General features: G+C 41.6%; 1 protein-coding gene across 1 annotated transcript in view; it reads left to right on the top strand.

Moving 5' to 3' along the window:
* ADAMTS14 (ADAM metallopeptidase with thrombospondin type 1 motif 14) overlaps positions 1-19,496 on the top strand; it is an 81,954-nt gene that overhangs the window by 41,167 nt on the left and 21,291 nt on the right. The window contains exons 6-12 of the mRNA XM_032232094.1: positions 127-283; positions 5,619-5,724; positions 9,467-9,610; positions 10,598-10,730; positions 12,518-12,631; positions 14,547-14,695; positions 16,869-17,044. Coding sequence (XP_032087985.1) covers positions 127-283; positions 5,619-5,724; positions 9,467-9,610; positions 10,598-10,730; positions 12,518-12,631; positions 14,547-14,695; positions 16,869-17,044 — 979 coding nt within the window. The remainder of the gene's footprint in view (positions 1-126; positions 284-5,618; positions 5,725-9,466; positions 9,611-10,597; positions 10,731-12,517; positions 12,632-14,546; positions 14,696-16,868; positions 17,045-19,496) is intronic.

Consider the following 19,496-nt stretch of genomic DNA (forward strand, 5'->3'; position numbering starts at 1 on the left):
GAGGGACTTAGCAGCAGTCTTTTCTAGGACAAATAAAGTGGGTTGATTTTGGTTGGAGAAGACAGCCCTTCAGATCAAGCCATGTGAAGATATTGACTTAACCTTGTATTTTCTTACTCCCTTCAGTCCATCACTTTAATAGAGCGAGGGAACCCATCTCGAAGCCTGGAGCAGGTGTGTCGCTGGGCTCATTCTCAACAGCGATCAGATCCTGCACATGCTGAATACCATGATCACGCCATATTCCTCACCAGGCAAGATTTTGGTCCTGCAGGTATGCAAGGTACTGTATTTACCTCAATCAGATATGTGCGGTTTGGTGGATACCACCAGAAAGGCCCTTTTATTTGACCCAGGCCTTTGTAGTAGTGAGTACATAAAAGTTTTAAAGCCAAAGTGGTGAATACTTGCATTAATTCACTTTGCTTTCTGAACAACAAACTGGAACCGGCTCGCTATTGGCTTCTTCAACGACTTTTCAAAATTTTATTTTCCAGTCTGATCCACAGTTCTGCTTTTTCCTTGTGGTTTTTCATTAGGATTCTGAAAGTTTTGCAAAAGACAATTAAATTCGGGTTTCAACAGACTGCTGACATCAGTATATTTTGCCTTCTTGTGTTGTTTATACAATTGTGGTTTCTGAAGCAAAAAAGGGGGAAATCGCCTGTTTATACTCACATCAGTTTTTACCAAAAAGAACCTAATAGTCCTGTGCTGTTGCTTCTGTATGCTTAATAATTCCTCCTAACTCCTTTGGAAGTACACTTTACGGGTGGTAAAAACCAAGTTTTGTAAAATCATAGAATTAGAGAGTTTGAAGGGACTACAAGAAACATCTGTCCTGACCATCTGCAATGTGCAAGAAATTTATATAAATGGCTCTGTGTATTGTGTATGTTCCAGCATATCTCTGGAATGCCTTGAGCAATTTCAACCAAAATTGGTACACAGATGACTTACTCTCTGGAAATGAATACTGTGGGGGCAAGACATCCCTAACACCCCTCGGTGTATGCGCATCCATGTCCATGTGTGTGTATTCCAGCATAACTCCAGAATGCCTGGGCCGCTGAAATGAAAAAGACTGAATTATATTTATAGTGTCAAGTCACAGTACTTTTGACAGTGATAGTGTGCATGTTGGATTCAGGTTCTGTTAAGATACAGTCTGTTGTGCCTTAAAATGGCTTCTACTGTACAGCACAGTGGAGTTGCCATGGTAACTGCTTCACAGTACTCCACAAGGGGGCTCCCTTTAATACAGCATTGGGATAAATACATACCCGGGCTACGCCAGGTTATCAGCTAGTTCCAAATAAAAGGCTAATGTTGCCTTCCTAACATATTATAATAATGCATAAGAGCAGGTAAAAAAAATCCTACACAAGCAAACCTGAGTTCCATTCAGTGGCTTCCTAGTGCATATAATAGCATCATCAACTGTTTAGTCTCTCATTGTTATTTGGACTGCAACATTTATACCTTTTCAGATTAGCCCTATTCTAGCTGATACTTTTTTACAGACCATTCAAGGAGAAAGCCCTCTTTTTAAGCCAATGGGACCTTTGTTCTAGTCATCTACACTTAAATTGCTCTAAGTCAGCGGGATGGAATAGAAGGCTCTGTCTTCTTATTCTCCATTTGCAATGACATCACCAATGAATTCAGAGCGCATGGTTATGTTTAGGAGGGCACTTACGTTCTGAGTCTGGCCTATCTGCATTTCCTGGTGAAATACATGGGAAAATCCAATTGGTTGGAAAATCGACTTAGGGTATGTTTAATGTTTTTATTTGGACAAAAGTTGTTTGGCACAGCAAAAGAAGCATATGGCCTAAAAAATGCATTCATGTTTGGCTCATGTTTTTGATGAAAGCAAAAGAGGTCAGGGATTTGAAAAAAAGAAATCCTTAGCATTTGTTTTGTTGTTGGCTTTTCAGCTCCCCCAAAACAAGGCATTCTTTGCAGGTTATTGTTTCCTTTCTTTTTCCCAAAAGAGTCCCTATGCCACCAGATAAAGGTTGAATGTACCAATCACCATTGCAGATAGGGGGAAGAGCTGTTAAACGCTACCCCCACCCCCCTGAGCCTAAAGACTCGAAATCTATCAAAGGGATAGAACAGAGGGATAGAATCAAAATCACATGAAGTGTTAATACCACTTTATAATGTCTAGGTAAGGGCTCACTTGGAATCTTGCATCCAGTTTTAGTCTCCACAATGTAAAAAAGATGTAGAGACTCTAGAAAGAGTGCAGAGAAGAGCAACAAAGAGGATTAGGTGACTGGAGGCCAAAACATATTGCAGGATTTGGGTATGTCTAGTTTAATGAAAAGAAGGATTAGGGGAGACATGATAGTAGTGTTCTGATATCTCAGGGGCTGCCACAAAGAAGAGGGAGTCAAGCTGTTCTCCAAAGCCCCTGAGGGTAGGACAAGAAGCAATGGTGGAAACTAATCAAGGAGACAAGCAACCTAGAACTAAGGAGAAATTTCCTGACAGTTAGAACAATTAATCAGTGGAACAACCTGCCTCCAGAAGTTGTGGGGACTCCAACACTGGAGGTTTTTAAGAAGATGTTGGATAGCCATTGTCTGAAGTGGTGTAGGGTTTCCTGCCTGAACAGGGGGTTGGACTAGAAGACCTCCAAGGTCCATTCAGGCTCTGTTATTCTATTCTATTCTATTCTATTCTATTCTATTCAAATCTAATAAACCTAAGCCTATTCTATTCTATTCTAACCACTTTAATGGGCATTGCACAGAACATATTACCAATTTCTTGCCCATTAAAAAGGAGAGGGGGGCTTCAATGCATGGTTGCATCTTCACTTTTTGGATTCTTCCCTGTGGATTCCACTTTGAAAAACCCTGTCACTGGTTAAATTGTGCTTTCCATAAGGTGTTTAAAGCATCTAGGACAACTCAGCATGGCTGGCTGGGGGCGACCAGTTGGGACTGCCAAGTCCCCTCTGCCAACTCACTACCATCAGTTTGTTTCAGAACAACTCAACTTGAGCAAGTTGCTGTGGGGACAACTTGATGCAAGTGCCCAAATGGAGAGACATGTGTGTGTAAACAAGTGGGGGGGGGTTAGAGCAGGACAGGTGGTGGGCAGAATGGTGGACAGGGTGGAGATACCCATTTAACTTATAAATAAACTTCAGCATAGTCATATTTGTTTTAATAAGAGCAGTTCCTTTTCTCTGTACTCTTTTATGGGAAGTCCATGCAATAAGTTCTTCTAGTTACAAATTTCAAGGAGCAAAGGGATCAGAGCTATTTGCAAATATTTTCAAAAAAGTGCAGCAACTTTGCAATATTTGGACTCAGTGGGGGGACATTCATTGACAAATGATGTCTGGCTTTCCAACTCCATTTGCAAAAAGATGGAGACCTCTGTTATCCAGAATGTAGTGCTTGGGATGGTGTAGGATACAGTCATTTATTATATGGAGAAGAAAATATGCATTTTTTATCATCTCCTTTCCATTAATTTTGTTAAACTCCAGCCAGCCTTCTACTGCTTGCTATCACTTAGTGTATTGGGTCTGTTGGTTGAGAATTCTGGAAGTGCAGAGGTTTCACGGTACAGATTTTTCATGTACATGGACTTTGTAGAGATTGTCTTAATTGCCTTGAGGGAGGAACAGAACAGAGAATAAATGGCAGTCATGTTTTAAAATATTGCCTGGATGGTGGAGGCTATTAACATTACATCATGGAAAAAAATGAGGACTGTAACATGTAACACATTTGCCATGATTTAATAAGAAATTCAGTCTTCTCTACCCTCTTGACAACTCGCCAAAATCCTTCACCAAAGAAGGTATTTGGCAGTCCTTTGGCATATACCTCTTCCTTAATGGCATTCATTGTACCTTCTACCAATAGTTCTGCCAGCATTTTCCACATATGTTGTTTTCTAGATTTTTCTGCCTCTGCAAACATTCAAGATTCAGATTAGAGTAATGGAGTATCTAAAATTACAATAAAGGGAATAACCAAAACCATAGCTTCTGTCTAATTTTCTGAATTATAGACATTGTTTTTAATATTGTGGTGTTACAGAACAGGGATTTCTAAGTTTTGCTTTTGATTGATGGGACCTAGGTTTTTTTTTTAAACAGAGCTCTGAAATCTACTACCTAGTTCCAGTCATAAGTAGTAGATTGTAGATCAACCAATTGCAGAGAGGATTTGGAAAAAAGTCATATGCCATTACAGTTGTTTGATTCTTTTAAAAAAGCGATCAGTCACAATTGCAATGCAATACTACCTGTTGTATATATGTGAATCTAATGCATTATATAATGACCCTGTTAGAGTTGCAACATTGCATAAGAAGATTTCATGCATATTTAATAGGGTTCTTTATTCTTTATTGGCCAAGTGTGATTGGACACACAAGGAATTTGTGTTCGGTGCATAAGCTCTCAGTGTACATAAAAGATATGTGAAAAATTATGATCATAACCATCATAAATGCATTCATTCATAAGATACAACACAGTGGATTCTAAATAAGCAATCAAAAGCATACTAGGAAACTAAATAAAACAATATAAATCGTAACGATATAAGCAACAAGGTTAAAGTCATAAGTAAAAAAGGAGATAGGTAATAGGAAGGATGAGAAGAATAATAGTAATACAGTCTTAGTAAATTGATTCAAGTCAAGTTTTATATCATAATGCTACAAATTCTACTGGCCTCTTAAGTCCAAATCTCATACCAAATATACTGCAGTCTCAGTCTCATGGTCCAGAGTTCTGCAAACATATGCACCGGATAAATCCTCTATTGTAACAGTTCTCAAGCCAACATAATCAACATATTTGCAATCACCAAACTGGGAAATGATATTTAGTGATGTTAAATATCTCAAGGGGGGAAAAATCAGGCATGAGATGAATAATATAGAAACATTGGCAACTTTGGCATAGAATATTTATTTCTTTTTCTGCCTGTGTGAAAATGTGAAGAGACAGATACAAAAGTCATTTGTATGTACACTATCCTTTTTCCTTGCCAATAAACCTAGATTTCCCCCCTATTGTAAGCTTTCACAGCTTGTGACTCATCAACCTGAATGTAGCTCACTGCCATACATGTTGGTCCATAAAAGAGCCAGTGAATGTTCTGCTTTTTGCTTTCTTCCTGGGGCTCCTGAATCCAAACTGGCAATAAGCCCTTGGAAGGTCAAAATACTTAATTTGTGCTCTATATTTAGCTAGGGTAATAACTTGGGGACAGGAGGCGGTTGATATTTTTTTTGCTATTAGATCAAATTTTGGGGAGGAGGAATGATAACAGTATAAGCATGTCCTTAGATTTAAGCCATTTATCATTTGATTAATGGTTCAAAGCATAGTTGCTTTTATGAAATATGTGGAACAATCTTATATGAAATATGTGGAACAATCTTCCTTTAATCTGACTATGTAGTTCTGAGACACATGTTTCTCCCAGAGGAGAGCTAAGTGTGAAATATGATTAAAACAATTCCAGCATGAGATTCCTTTTTTCTAATATGTTCTTTTTCATGTTTTCTTTCTCTCTCACTCCCCTTTTTACTCTCTACTTTGTTCTTTGTTTTACCCCTTCATCTTATTTCAGGTTATGCTCCTGTTACTGGCATGTGCCACCCTCTGCGTAGCTGCACTCTTAACCATGAAGATGGATTTTCTTCAGCCTTTGTAGTTGCTCATGAGACAGGACACGTGTAAGTTACTGAAGAAGGTTTTTCGTTAGTTGTCCAATGTCTTTGTTGTGGGTTGTTGCTTCTTTGAGGGAGCTGTGGTAGAAGCTTTAGCTGCTCTTAAAAATTTACAGATTAACAAGAATTTTAACAGCAAAACTTTGTTCAAAAATCTGTAACTCTTGAAGTCAACTTCTGACTGTCAACCATCACACATAAACTTTCCTTCTCATGCAAAGCTGTGGAAAAAGCTATTAAGTCTCAGGTGTACTTAGAAAACCTTGACTTGACCTCTGTCCAAGCAATTTCTCCCAGGGCTCTGAAATCAAGTAAGGGAAATTGTACATTGCTGATCTTGTGAAACCTGCACAGCCAGTGGTGGGATTCAATCTGCGTAACAACTAGTTCATTGAGTGCGCGCGCGGTGCATTTGAAAACTTGCCATATAAGATGCACCTTTTTCCCTCAAAAAAAGAGGCTGAAAATCTGGGTGCGCCTTATACACTGAATACAACATTTTTTTGCATCCAGAAACCCCGCCCCTTCACCAAAGTGCCTGTGCATAGCCTTTAGAAGGCTCTGCATTTAGCAAAACGCCAGTTCTGATGGCCCCACATGAAGAAGGACATAGAAGAATATATAACACCTGACAGCGGTGACCAGGGGGGCCTTTTACCAGGTTCGCCTGGTACGTCAGTTGTGCCCCTTCCTGGATCGGGATACTCTGTGCACAGTCACTCATGCCCTCGTCCTTTCTCGCCTAGACTACTGTAACACTCTCTACATGCGGCTGCCCTTGAAGAGCACCCGGAGACTTCAATTGGTCCAGAATGCGGCTGCGCAGGTTATCATGGGGGCACCTAAGTGCTCCCATGTTACACCCCTTTTAGGTGGCCTTCACTGGTTGCTGGTTGTCTTCCGGGTGCGATTCAAGGTACTAATTAGGACCTTTAAAGCGCTCCATGGCTTAGGCCCAGGGTACCTGTGAGACCACCTACTGCCACCGGTAGCTTCCCACCATCCACTGTGATCCCACAGAGTTGGCCTCCTCAGGGTGCCATCAGCCAGACAGTGTCGGCTAGCGACCCCCAGGGGGAGAGCCTTCTCTGTGGGAGCGCCTTCCCTCTGGAATGAGCTGCCCCCAGAGCTTCGTATAATCCCCGACCTCCGGTCCTTCCGACGCACCCTAAAAAGTTGGCTTTCCCAGCAAGCCAGCATGGCCTGAACAAAGCAAAACAAATTATTGATCATTGTTAATTTTAATTCATTTTTTTAAAAAAAGTTATTGTCAATTCTAATTGGGTTTGTTTGGGATATTCTATTTAATTTTTTTTTAACTTTTGTATTATTTGTTTCTTTTAATGTTGTATGCCGCCCTGAGTCCTTGGGAGAAGGGCGGCATATAAATCTAATAAACCAAACCAAACCAAACCATAAGGAGTTGTGTTGTTTGCACTATCATGAAGGCCTGGCCTGGCAGCCTCCTGGACTTTTACAGAAGGTGGCAGATCTAATACGGCCATGGGAACAGATAGCCATGGACTTCATCGTGGATTTACCGGACAGCCAAGGGAACAAGGTCATTTGGACGATAATAGACCTGTTCTCCAAGCAGGCTCATTTTGTAGCATGTACTGGCCTTCCATCTGCCAGGAAGCAGGCCAAACTGTTTATTGCCCATGTCTATAGACTCCATGGCATCCCCAAAACGATAATTTCAGCTGGGAGTGCAATTCACTGTCCGGTTCTGTCGTAGATTCGTGGCAATGGTGGGGTCTTCACAGGGACTTAGTACAGCCTTCCACCCTGCGACAAATGGTGCAACAGAGAGGGCAAATGCGATGGTGGAGCGCTACTTGAGATGTTATGTCCAGTACCAACAGACCGATTGGGCTGAACTCCTCCCCTTTGCAGAAGTTGCATATAACAATGCAGTGCACAAAAGTACAGGGTTTACCCCATTCCATGTGGCCAAAGGGCAGGAGTTCCTCCCAATTCCAGAGCGTCCTCAAGTGCGTCCCGATGATACGACCTCGCAGGAATGGATAGCCCGGATGCAAAAAGTTTGGAAAGTGGTGAGGGATGCATTGCCATGTAAGAAACCTGGGCCCAAATTCATTGGGCCTTTCCCAATCGTGCGAGTTATTAACCCAGTCACAGTACAGCTAAGACTCCTCCCTCTACTGGGGAAAACACATCCAGTCTCCCACTGCAGCCTGCTCCAATCAATTCTGGCCTCTGATATCAGAGGAGATTCACTACGGCCGCCAGCCCCGGTTACTGTAGATGGGGAACAGCACTATATAGTGCAAGATATACTAGATATACTAGATATACTAGATTCCAGGTGGCACAGGGGACGGTTACAATACCTTATTTTATGGAAAGGTTATCCCCTGTCAGAAGCATCTTGGGTTCATAGCAAGGACTGTAGGGCACCCCACCTGGTAGCGAGATTCCACCGCAGACATCCCACAAAATCAGGGGAAAGGGGTCCTTTAACTCCTAACTAAATGTAATTCATAGCTCCCCAGATGCTGTCTCCATGGTAGGGGGCCACATGTCAGCTTCGTGGCCTGGAGCTGCCATTCAGGGAAGAAGACTGGGCCAGCTGCCAACACTCACCGTCCTACCTACACAAACTGAAGAAATTCACGCTAACAGTCCATGATTAATTGCCGGGTGGTTTCGCTCTGTGTCACAAGGTGATGGTGTGCCCATGCATGGGGTGCAGCTTATCTTAATTACCAGTGTAGCTATAAAAGGTGGTGGGAAGCACAGGGTGGCAGCTCTGATAATTTATTCATTGCCTTAATGCTTTGTTGGTCAGTTCGTGCCAAAGGAAGAATACAAACTGCATTTCCAACTGTTTCTGTGTTTGGCTAGTTTCATTAGCCCTTCGGAACCTGGCAGGACACTGAAACCATCATAAATATGAATCACTTGCCAAGCATCTGAAATTTGATCACATGACCATGGGGATGCTGCAATGGTTGTGTGAAAAATGGTCATGAGTCATTTATTTTCAGTGCCGTTGTAACGTTGAACAGTCACTAAATGAACTGTTGTAAATCAAGGATTACACGTATTTGCTATCTGGAGGGCAACAGATTGGGGAAAAATGTCTTCATGTTGTATCAACTCTTCCTTAATATGTAAACCAGGGATGTCAAACTCAAGGCCTGGGGGCCATATCCGGCCCATGGGGTGCTTAGATCTGGCCCATGGAGCTGCCCTGGAAACAGCGAAAGACCGGCCTACGGTGCATCTGCCAGCGAAAATGGAGCTTAGGAGGGCCACGGGCTCTGTTTTCCCTAGCAGAAGGTTGCAAGAGGTCATTGCAGCCAAAAATAGAGCTCGGGAGCCCGCTTTCGCTGGCACAGCACTCAGGCTGCCAAAGGTGTCCCTGACATGAGTGACTTTGAGCTGTCTATGTCCACCTTGGCCATGCCTACCCTGTCCCTCCAAGGTCAAACACAACCCTGATGCAACTCTCAATGAAATCGAGTTTGACACCGCTGATGTAGATGATACTTATTTGCTCTCGTGTTATTGACTGACATTTCTTTGGCAAGGTAGGCCCATTTCATCTCTTGAAGATGAAGCAGATCTGGTTATATTAATAGCAAAAACAGTTGTACGCAGTTCAGACCACATGGTAATTAACGATTTGGGATACTCAGTGGTATTCAGAACGCTGGCACCGTTTCATGATTTAGTCCTTCATCGACTTCAGGAAATACTGTACCACTTTTTTTTAAAACAGGTTAGGTATGGAACATGATGGCCAAGGTAACCAATGTGCTGATGAGACTGGCATGGGCAGTATTATGGCACCACTGGTGCAGGCTGCATTTCACCGTTATCACTGGTCCCGATGTAGCAAACAGGAGTTGAACCGTTATATACAGTAAGTTTATCAATAAAGGAGAAAATTTGCAGCTCAGGGTTGAAATGAAGGGTCCTTGGTGCTCTCTGAGCTTCGTTGTTTTCTTGCAGACTTTTCATTACCCAAACTAGGTTACATATTACTGGGGAAGCTGTTTTGGGTAATGAAACATGTGCAAGAAAACAACCAAGGTGAGCCGAGGTGGCGCAGTGGTTAGAGTGCAGTACTGCAGGCCACTTCAGCTGACTGCTAGCTGCAGTTCGGCGGTTCAAATCTCACCGACTCAAGGTTGACTCAGCCTTCCATCCTTCCGAGGTGGGTGAAATGAGGACCCAGACTGTGGGGGTGATATGCTGACTCTGTAAACTGCTTAGAGAGGGCTGAAAGCCCTATGAAGCGGTATATAAGTCTAACTGCTATTGCTATTGCTATTGCTAACCAAGCTCAGAGAGCACCAAGGATCTCTCAAACAGTAAGTTTAACTTCTTTTTTTTTTGCTTTGAAATCATTCTGTTTCATTTTGTATTGGATAAATTAATGGGTAGAAAGAATACAGTTGAAAGAAAAAGGCATTTGTTAATTTAAAGAACCATTAGTATGACAGTAGTATGAATCTGATACAAAATACTAAACAGCTTGAATATTGGGGTTGGAGAAAAATACTACTTATTCTAAAGCTTGTTTTTGTGTCAGGTGACTAATTCTTTCTTAAAGTTGTGGTGAAGTTTGCAACTCAGATAATGTATACATATTTACATTTTATTGGGAAAATATGCCCATAGAAATATGGATAGCGCATGCTTACAATGCATATGTATGGAGTTTCTTGCAGATAAGAAAAAAAAATTATACAATCTAATGCAGAAATAGGGTGAAATAAATTTCTGATCTGGAAAAAAAATCAGAAACTTAAAAAGAGTGTGCCAGGATTTTTGGAGCAGCTGAATAAATCTGCAAGAAACATTTAATCTCTGATGCACAATCTGGTGTTTTTTTTTTGTGCTGCAGTTCTTACGACTGCCTCTTAGATGACCCTTTTATGCAGGACTGGCCTAGACTCCCAGAATTGCCAGGAATTGATTACACTATGGATGAGCAATGCCGCTTTGACTTTGGTGTGGGATACAAAACATGCACAGCTGTGAGTATTGAAATGTTGTTGTTGTGGGACCGTTCCTTCTCCCTTCTGTTCAGTCATAGGGTTTCTTTTCTTAATGAATCACATGTTGGCTTCAACCCACGGGTGGCTTTGCCTTAGATTTGTCCACTTGCCATGTCCTGCAGCTGCTGCTGCTGCTGACCTATTCGGTTCAGTTCCACAGAATCCCTTCAGCCTCTGGAGTAGCTTTTCATGATAGGGTGATGGAAAGCTTACGTACAGAATATTGAATAATAGAGTTGGAAGAGACCTTGGAGGACTTCTAGTCCAAGCAGCCTTCTGCTCAAGCAGGAGACCCTATACTATTTCCAGCAAGTCTGGCTGTCCAGAATCTCTTTAAAAGCCTCCAGTGTTGGAGCATCCACAACTTCTGAAGGCAAGCCAATCCACTGATTAATTGTTCTAACTGTCAGGAAATTTCTCCTTAGTTCTAGGTTGCTTCTCTCCTTGATTAGTTTCCACCCATTGTTTCCTGTTCTGCCCTCAGGTGCTTTGGAGAATAGGTCAAATCTCCTCTTCTTCATGGCAGTCCCTCACATATATGTAGGTAAAATAAAAGTGAAAATCTGATCTATGGGATGAGCTGATATTTTCTATCCAAAAAGCTGCAAGTTAAAATAAGAAATAATCTTTCTGAGGGTTTCACTTAAAAAAAAAAAGATGTGAATGAGATGAGTCTCATGAGAATCTGCAGCAAAGAAAAGGCACACCATTGCACCAATATTTATTTATTTGTTTATTTGTTTGTTTGTTTATTTATTTATTTATTTATTTATTTATTTGTCTTGTATGCCGCCCACTCCCGGAGGACTCCGGGCAGCTCACAAAAGACAAGAGAAAGGGGGGAACAAGACAAAGACAACATATTAAAAACAAAACCAACATTCACAATTTCTATGGAGGTAGATGCTTCTCAGCTCCCCCCAGCCTGCTGGAACAGCCAGGACTTGGTGGCTTTGCGGAAGGCCGGGAGGGTAGTAAGGATCCGGATCTCAACAGGGAGCTCGTTCCAGAGGGCCGGAGCTGCAACAGAGAAGGCTCTCCCCTGGGGAGTCGCCAGCTGACATTGGCTGGCAGATGGAATCCGGAGGAGACCCAACCTGTGTGATCTAATTGGTCTGAGAGAGGTAATCGGCAGGAGGCGGTCTCTCAGGTACCCAGGTCCGATGCCATGTAGGGCTTTATAGGTAGCGACCAGCACCTATATGTGTGCAATGACATCAGAATGCAAATTCTGTCTGACAGGTTCCTAAATTGTATGTTTTTTTTAAAAAAATGATGATAATATCATGATATATTTAGCTACTCTCCTATTCTACTCCCCTGCTATATTTGGAAATAATAGTAAAAAAGCCATCCTTAAAGAAGGCCATGGCACACCATATAGGAGAATATCTTTGAAGTCACCAGGGGTTAAGCTCACTAGAGAAGTCAGGAGCTTTTGAGATGAAGAAATAAGATTTTGCTTTGAATGAGGGAAATGTGGTTGGAAAAATCTATGCTGAACTCTTCAATTTGATTGTATGTCAAACCTATTGGATCAGGAGTTGTGCAAATAGTAGACAACAGATAACTTTAATAAATTCTTAATTTATGAGGTTGTTCTTTAGTGGATGCACACCATTTCTTTAAAAAAAAAACACCACCCTGTAATAATATAGAGCTTAAATTGCATTAAATTAAAGGATAAAATATTGTTCAAAGCAAAGTGCACTTGGCTTAAATGGAGAAAGAGTGATAAGCTTTATGTGGTTCTTTCTCCTTTTCAGTTCAGGACTTTTGACCCTTGCAAACAGCTGTGGTGCAGCCATCCAGACAATCCTTATTTCTGTAAAACAAAGAAAGGGCCACCTTTGGATGGAACCGAGTGCGCTTCAGGCCAGGTATGTCTGCTGTTGAGTGGGATATAGGGGTGATAGGTACTTACCTTCCCTACCAGTTCGCAAATGTGAGCATGCACACTCACTTTGTTTGCACGCACCATGTCTGTGCATGTGCACAGCCTTCCGCGCATACACTTTTGGTGGAAAAAGAGCCTAAATGGGATGCCACAGAGCTGAGCGGGGTCACCAGTGATTTCCGCTACCAGTTTGGGCGAATCGGTCTGAACTGGTAGAATACCACCTCTCGTGGGATGTCAGTCTCATTTTAGTAGGAGCCAAACAGTTTTGCAACCATATAGGGACAAACAGATGGACATACTGTATGTCTTATGAGACAAAATAGACATTTTTTATCCTTTATCTCATATGCCTATTTCTTTTCTTTTCAAATTGACAATATAAGTAGATCTCATTTAGCAACAGTTGGGGCTGGCAACCCAATTGCCAAGTGTCACATCAAAAGGACGAAAAAGAGAGGGAGGAAGGAAATAAATTGATCAACTAATTAAATAGCAATGTTATTACTGTGATGAATTGATTAATAATTAATTGTTTTTGGTTGTAACCAATTAAGTTGATTAGCTGTTAAATTTGTTTGCCTATTGTGATTCATATACCCATAGCTCAAGGTCCAGGTTTAAAATGAATGTTAGAAAGTGTGAACAACCTCCACTCCCACTTAGATTAAAAAAAAAAAAATTGGGGGTGGGGTGGGGGAGAAATGCTGGAGTTGCAGCTAAAGTTGTGGGATTCCCTAGAACTTCCTCGTGAAGTCAAAGGAGTAACTTCCTTACTTTTTTTAATAGCCTTTCCCAAGCTTGGTATTTCTCACAGATGCGGATTTAACTTATGCCTTTCCTATTCTGGCACTTTGTGCAATTTGAGTGGCTGCAAACAATTAGGCCTTAATTTAATTTTGGAGTGCCTGAGTCAGTTGGAAGGGGCATGCATAGCAATATAATAGCATTTTAGACTTACTTGCTCCACAGTTCTTCACAGCCCTGTCTAAGCCTCTTTACAGAATCAGCATATTTGCCCCTACAATCTGGCTCCTCATTTTACAGACCTCGGAAGGATGGAAGGCTGAGTCAACCTTGAGCCGGTCAGGATTAAATTGCTGGCTGTGGGCCGAGCATTCTAACCCCAGCGCCATCACGGTTCATAAATAAACAATGATTGAAATCTCATGTTCAACCATTTTTGCACATTTTCCTAGCACTTTGCACATTTTATTTTGCACTGATGGGTTTTCCTTGGTATCCCTTGAAACACTAAACTGCTTCCAGTGATACTTCCTGGTTAGTAGAAAAAAGATGATTGTTGCTTTTTTAACATATCGCTGTTTGCTGTTTGTACTTTGTGTTCACTACCTTCATGGAAGATAAACGTGAAGGTTTAATGCAGGGGTCTCCAAAGGTGGTAACTTTAAGACTTGTGGACCTCCATTCAGGACCCCTACATTAAACAATGTAGGAGGAATTCTGGGAATGGAAGTCCACAAGTCTTAACATTGCCAAGTTTGAAGTCTCCTGGTTTAATGCCTTCATATGAAGGCTTTTCCAGTGGGAAAACTTTTGGAAACTGGAAAATACAGATGTAGGGAGAGGGGGGGGGATAAGTACGGATAGGTGTCAGCATGTTGTCGGATTGTGCCAAGATTCAGAGTTGGTGCTATAGAAGCGATGAGGTTTTTTTTCATGACTATCCTGTGCCACCCAGGCCCCCCCCTGAGACCTTTCTTTATTGCTCCACAGTCATCCCTGTCTGCCTGACCAATGAAAGTGGGAGGAACAGATTCCGAACCCTATTGTAAAGCTGGGTGCTTCTGTGGCGGTAGAACTGCTCTCCTCACTAACACTGGACAGATATGAAGAGGCAGGTGTTCAGGTAACCCTTATTTCTTCTCCTGTTCCAGTGGTGTTTCAAGGGTCACTGCATCTGGAAGACTTCAGAACAACCTTACAGCCAGGATGGCGGCTGGAGTTCCTGGTCCAAATTTGGTTCCTGCTCCAGGACTTGTGGGGGTGGGGTGCGTTTCCGCAGCAGGAACTGCAGCAGACCACCGTAAGTCTGGTTTTCTGTGGGATAAACGGTGTCAAGAGCACCTAACCTATTCAGCAAAGTAACTATATAGTTCCCTGAACTTATTTGGGTGTGGATGTGTCTTTGAATCAATGTGGACTACTGACATCTTCCTGGATAAATCTCTGTAATTTTCTGGGCAAGATTTTGGAAGTAGGTTGCCATTGTCTGTTTCCTAGGGGCTCAGAGAAAGTGACTGGCCTAAGGTCAGCCATATGGCTTTGTGCCTAATATGGGACTAGAACTTATGGTCTCCCAGTGTCCAACCTTAACTACTACACCAAACTGGCTTTCTTCCCAATATCTTCTTCTGCTTGTGCCATATCTGTGATTGGGCATCGGTGATCATGTTGGCGTTCCTATTTTTATCAAAAGCCACATAAAAAAGTGCTGTTGAGTTTTGTCCAAACCAGTCCCTTAGATTTTGAAGCCATGATGTTCTTCTTCTGCCTGGACCTCATTTGCCTTCAGTCTTTCCCTGGAGGATTAAGTGAAGGATGCATATTTTTACAGATGTCACATCACATGTCCGAAATATTCTGACGTTCACTTTTTACTGGTTTTGATGATTTTCCTTGGCTTTCCCAGGTGGTTTATCACATCCTGATTTCTGATTTTAATATAACCAACAATAAAGAAAATATTTTATGCTAAAAAAAATCATAGAGCAATTAATAAATGCCACAATTTGAGAATATTCTCTCTTCCCCATATGGCAGAGGTGAAATCCAGTAGGTTCTGACAGGTTCTGGAGAACCAGTAGCGGAAATTTTGAGTAGTTCAGAGAACTGGCAAATTCCACCTCTGGCTGGATCCAGAGTAGGGTGGGAATGAAGATTGTGCAGTATCCTTCCCCTGGAGTGGGGAGGGAATGGAAATTTTACGGTACCCTTCCCCTGCCAGGCACACCAAGCCACGCCCACTAAGCCATGCCCACCAAGCCACACCACACCGACCAAGTCTCGCCCACAGAACCGATAGTAAAAAATTTGCATTTCACCACTACCTTATGGCCTTTTGGTATATGACTGTCTACAATGTCAATTCTAACAAAATTAGATCTGTAAATATTGTGCATTTTTATGGGAGCACATAAATAAACAATGATGTACAGCTAATATAAAGCTAGAGCTGGAGAATAGCTAAGTCAGTCGTAATTATCAGCAAAGATCTTTCTCAAAGTTAATTCCTTCATTCCCATTCCTTTTGGACATCATATTACAATAGTTCTGCTCTTATCTTCAGAGCAATGTTCAAAGAACAACAGATTTTCAGTACTGTATTTTTGGGAGATTTTGAAGAGGCAAATTTAAAAAAAAGTTTTTGCACTCTGCAGACCTCCCAAAAATGGCCTGTTTTTCCTGAAAATGCCCCCTCCCCCCCTTTTTAAAAAGGGCATGCATAGCCTTTAGGAGGCTTATAGAGTGCTCCTGGGGGTTGTGAAGGGTTAGGGTTAGGCCATTTTGGTGAAGGGGTTGGGGTTTGGGGAGGCAAAAAAATGCTATGTTCAGTGTATAAGATGCAACCAGATTTTCAGCCCTATTTTGAGGGAAATGGTGCGTCTTATACTCCGAAAAATACAGTAGTTATTTCCACAACAGGAGATTCTATTCTATCCTCAATGATAGGTGTATCCATCAGGAAATTTGGAATAAATGTTCATTAATATGCTATATTCTGATTATGATAAACCTGTTCTATTTGTCCTCTTTATCCATCAGGAAATTTGGAGACAATATGAGGATGATTCATTGTAATCTGAGAACTACTTAGAGTCTATTGCTAATAGTAAATATGTTTTATTTGTAAATGTTTCTACTTTTTAAAATAGTGCATTTACATGCATAGTATGCCTGCTTTGAGATTTAAAAAAAAAATAACAATGTAGAATACAGATATCAAACTTGCCGCATCATGTTGCTTTTGTGTGATGTTTCGTGACATTTTCCCCATTCGTAGAGCTGAGGTGGGTGTGGCCTCCGTGTGAAGCATCCGCCAGTTTGACACCTCTGATGTAGAATATAATTTTTATTCATTTATCTAAACCAACAAAAGAAAAGTTTAACGTGAATGAAACAGAATGCCCTTCCCACTTGCCTCGGGCTGCAGAATTTGAGTGCTCTGGCTCTGAATTGGCTCTTTGTTTGTTTTCCAGCCCAGCTTATGGTGGCCGCCAGTGTCCGGGTTCTATGTATGAATATCAGGTTTGCAACGCCGAAGAGTGCCAAGGTCCCTATGAGGATTTTCGTGCTCAGCAGTGTTCCAAGCGGAACTCTTATTATACCCATGAAAACTCTAAACACACCTGGCTCCCCTATGAGCATCCTGAGGGTAAATTTATTTATTTATTTTCTTATAACTGCTCATCTCAACCAGTGACTGAGCGGCATGCATTATGAAACATAAAAACAATTAGAACAATACAAATAAATATATGCAGCAAAACTCTCACTGTGGATATAAAAACAATTACAAATACAAAAATGAATTAAAATGACAATACTTTTAAATACAAGTGGGGGGGGGGAACCATGGGTTCAGAGCAGAGAGAGTGCCTTCTTGGTCACTGCACCAACCACCTCCAGATTTAACAGATTAATAGAGTTGAAAGGGACCTTGTAGGTCTTCTAGTCCAAGCAGGAGACCCTACACCATTTTTGACAAATGGCAGTCCAGTCCTCAAGGACCATGCTAACCGACAGAGCCAGCTTTTAAAGGTGGGGAGAGTCCTCACCTCTGGCAGCAAGATGTTTCAAAGGGCAGAGAAATATTTCTTCAATAGAAGAGAATATTTGGAGCTTAGAGTTGAATTGTGAAGTCTTTGATGCTCTCTGAGATTGGTGGTTTTCTTGCAGATGTTTCATTACCAAGCTAAGGAACATCATCAGGGCAGAGATGATGCAATGCTTATTTCCCTATGGCCTTGACTGTTACTTCCCTTTGAACAATAGAAACATGCTTTTAACTCTATTTTTACAATAAAAAGTGCTATTCAAGCATGAGTAAATTTAAAATCACTTGTTCTTTAAAACCGGAGAAACTCATTCATTGTTCTTGTTAAATAGCTGTTACTGCAGTGGTTGTAAAAGGTATTACCCTGTTTCCCTGAAAATAAGACCTCCCCGGATAATAAGCCCAATCAGGCTTTTGAGCACATGCACTAAAATAAGCCTTCCCTGAAAATAAGCCCTCCCCAAAAATATTTAAACGCATGCACAGCTGGTCCCCGCCATTTCGTCTGGTAGCTTGCTGTGCAAACAACAGGAGGTGAGGAGGCGAGGCTGGAGGGGGGGGAAGGGAGGGGGGAACATGCCCCATGCACCCCACATGTCATTACCTAATGGCTGCTCCCACAATTCTAGCCACCGTGCCCTTCTGTCACAGTAATGGTCGTTGCAAAAAGAGCAGCAGGCCCAGTGACAGACCTCACACTCCATTCTTTATCTACCACCATTTACTCCTGCAGCTGAGTGGTGCTTTGATGTCACCTCTGTAATGAGAAAGACGAGACAGTCGACCACTTGATCAGTGGATACAGCAAAATTTCACAAACTGACTACCTACAACGCCATGACTGCGTTGCTAAGATCATTTACTGGAAATTGTCCCATAAGTTTGGATTTGAGTACAGCAAAAACCACTGGGACCATCAGGTTAAGAAGGTTTTAGAGAATGAGAAAGTCAAGATCTTGTGGGATCTCAGAATCCAGAGTGACAGGCACTTGGCCCACAACACACCTGACATAACAATAGTTGAAAAGAAAAAAGTATGGTTCATTGACATTGCAATTCCTGGAGATGCACGAATCGAAGATAAATAGCAAGAAAAAATCACAAAGTACCAGGACTTGCAAATTGAAGTTGAGCAAATGTGGAAAAAGAAATTGTGTGTTGTCCCGATTGTAATTGGAGCCCTTGGAGCAATACCTAAAGGGCTACCTCGCTATTCGGAAATTTTAAATTTATCAGACTTGAACATCCAGATTCTACAAAAAAAACACCCTACTTGGAACAGCTTATATCCTCCAACGTTACCTTAACAGTTCCTAGGTCCTTGGTTATAATAATAAACTGTTGATCACATCCTCAGCTGCTGTAAAAAAATCGCGCAGACTGATTATAAATTGTGGCACAATTCAGTAGCACAAATGATCCATTGGAATTTGTGCAAAAATTATAATATTAAAACAGCAACAAACTGGTGGGAACATCAGCCTGAAAAAGTCACCGAAAATCAGATGGTCAAGATCTTGTGGGATTTCCGTATACAAACGGACAAAATACTGGCACATAATACACCAGACATCACACTGGTTGAGAAAAATAAGGTCACAATCATAGACATCACAATACCAGGTGATAGCAGGGTCGCCGAGAAGGAACATGAAAAAATCGCAAAATACCAGGACTTAAAAATCGAAATTCAGTGACTATGGCACAAACCAGCAGTGGTAATTCCAGTGGTAATTGGCACACTGGGTGCTATTCCAAAAGCACTGGAATTACATTTAAAACAGTTAAAAATTGACAAAATCACCATCAGTCAAATGCAAAAAGCCGCACTGCTTGGATCTGCAGGCATATTACGAAAATACGTTATGACATCCTAGGCCCCTGGGTGGGGCCCGACTAGTAACCAATGCCAAATCTGGCGAAACAACTGGCCGCTGTGATACAATTGAATAATAATAATATAAGGAAAAACAGCTAGATGACAGATTAAATAGATGGAAAACCAAAGTTTTGCATGGACAGCACTTGAAAAACATTGAAGGAAAATGTG

The sequence above is a fragment of the Thamnophis elegans genome, chromosome 15, assembly GCF_009769535.1.
Source record: "Thamnophis elegans isolate rThaEle1 chromosome 15, rThaEle1.pri, whole genome shotgun sequence".
NCBI lineage: Eukaryota > Metazoa > Chordata > Lepidosauria > Squamata > Colubridae > Thamnophis > Thamnophis elegans.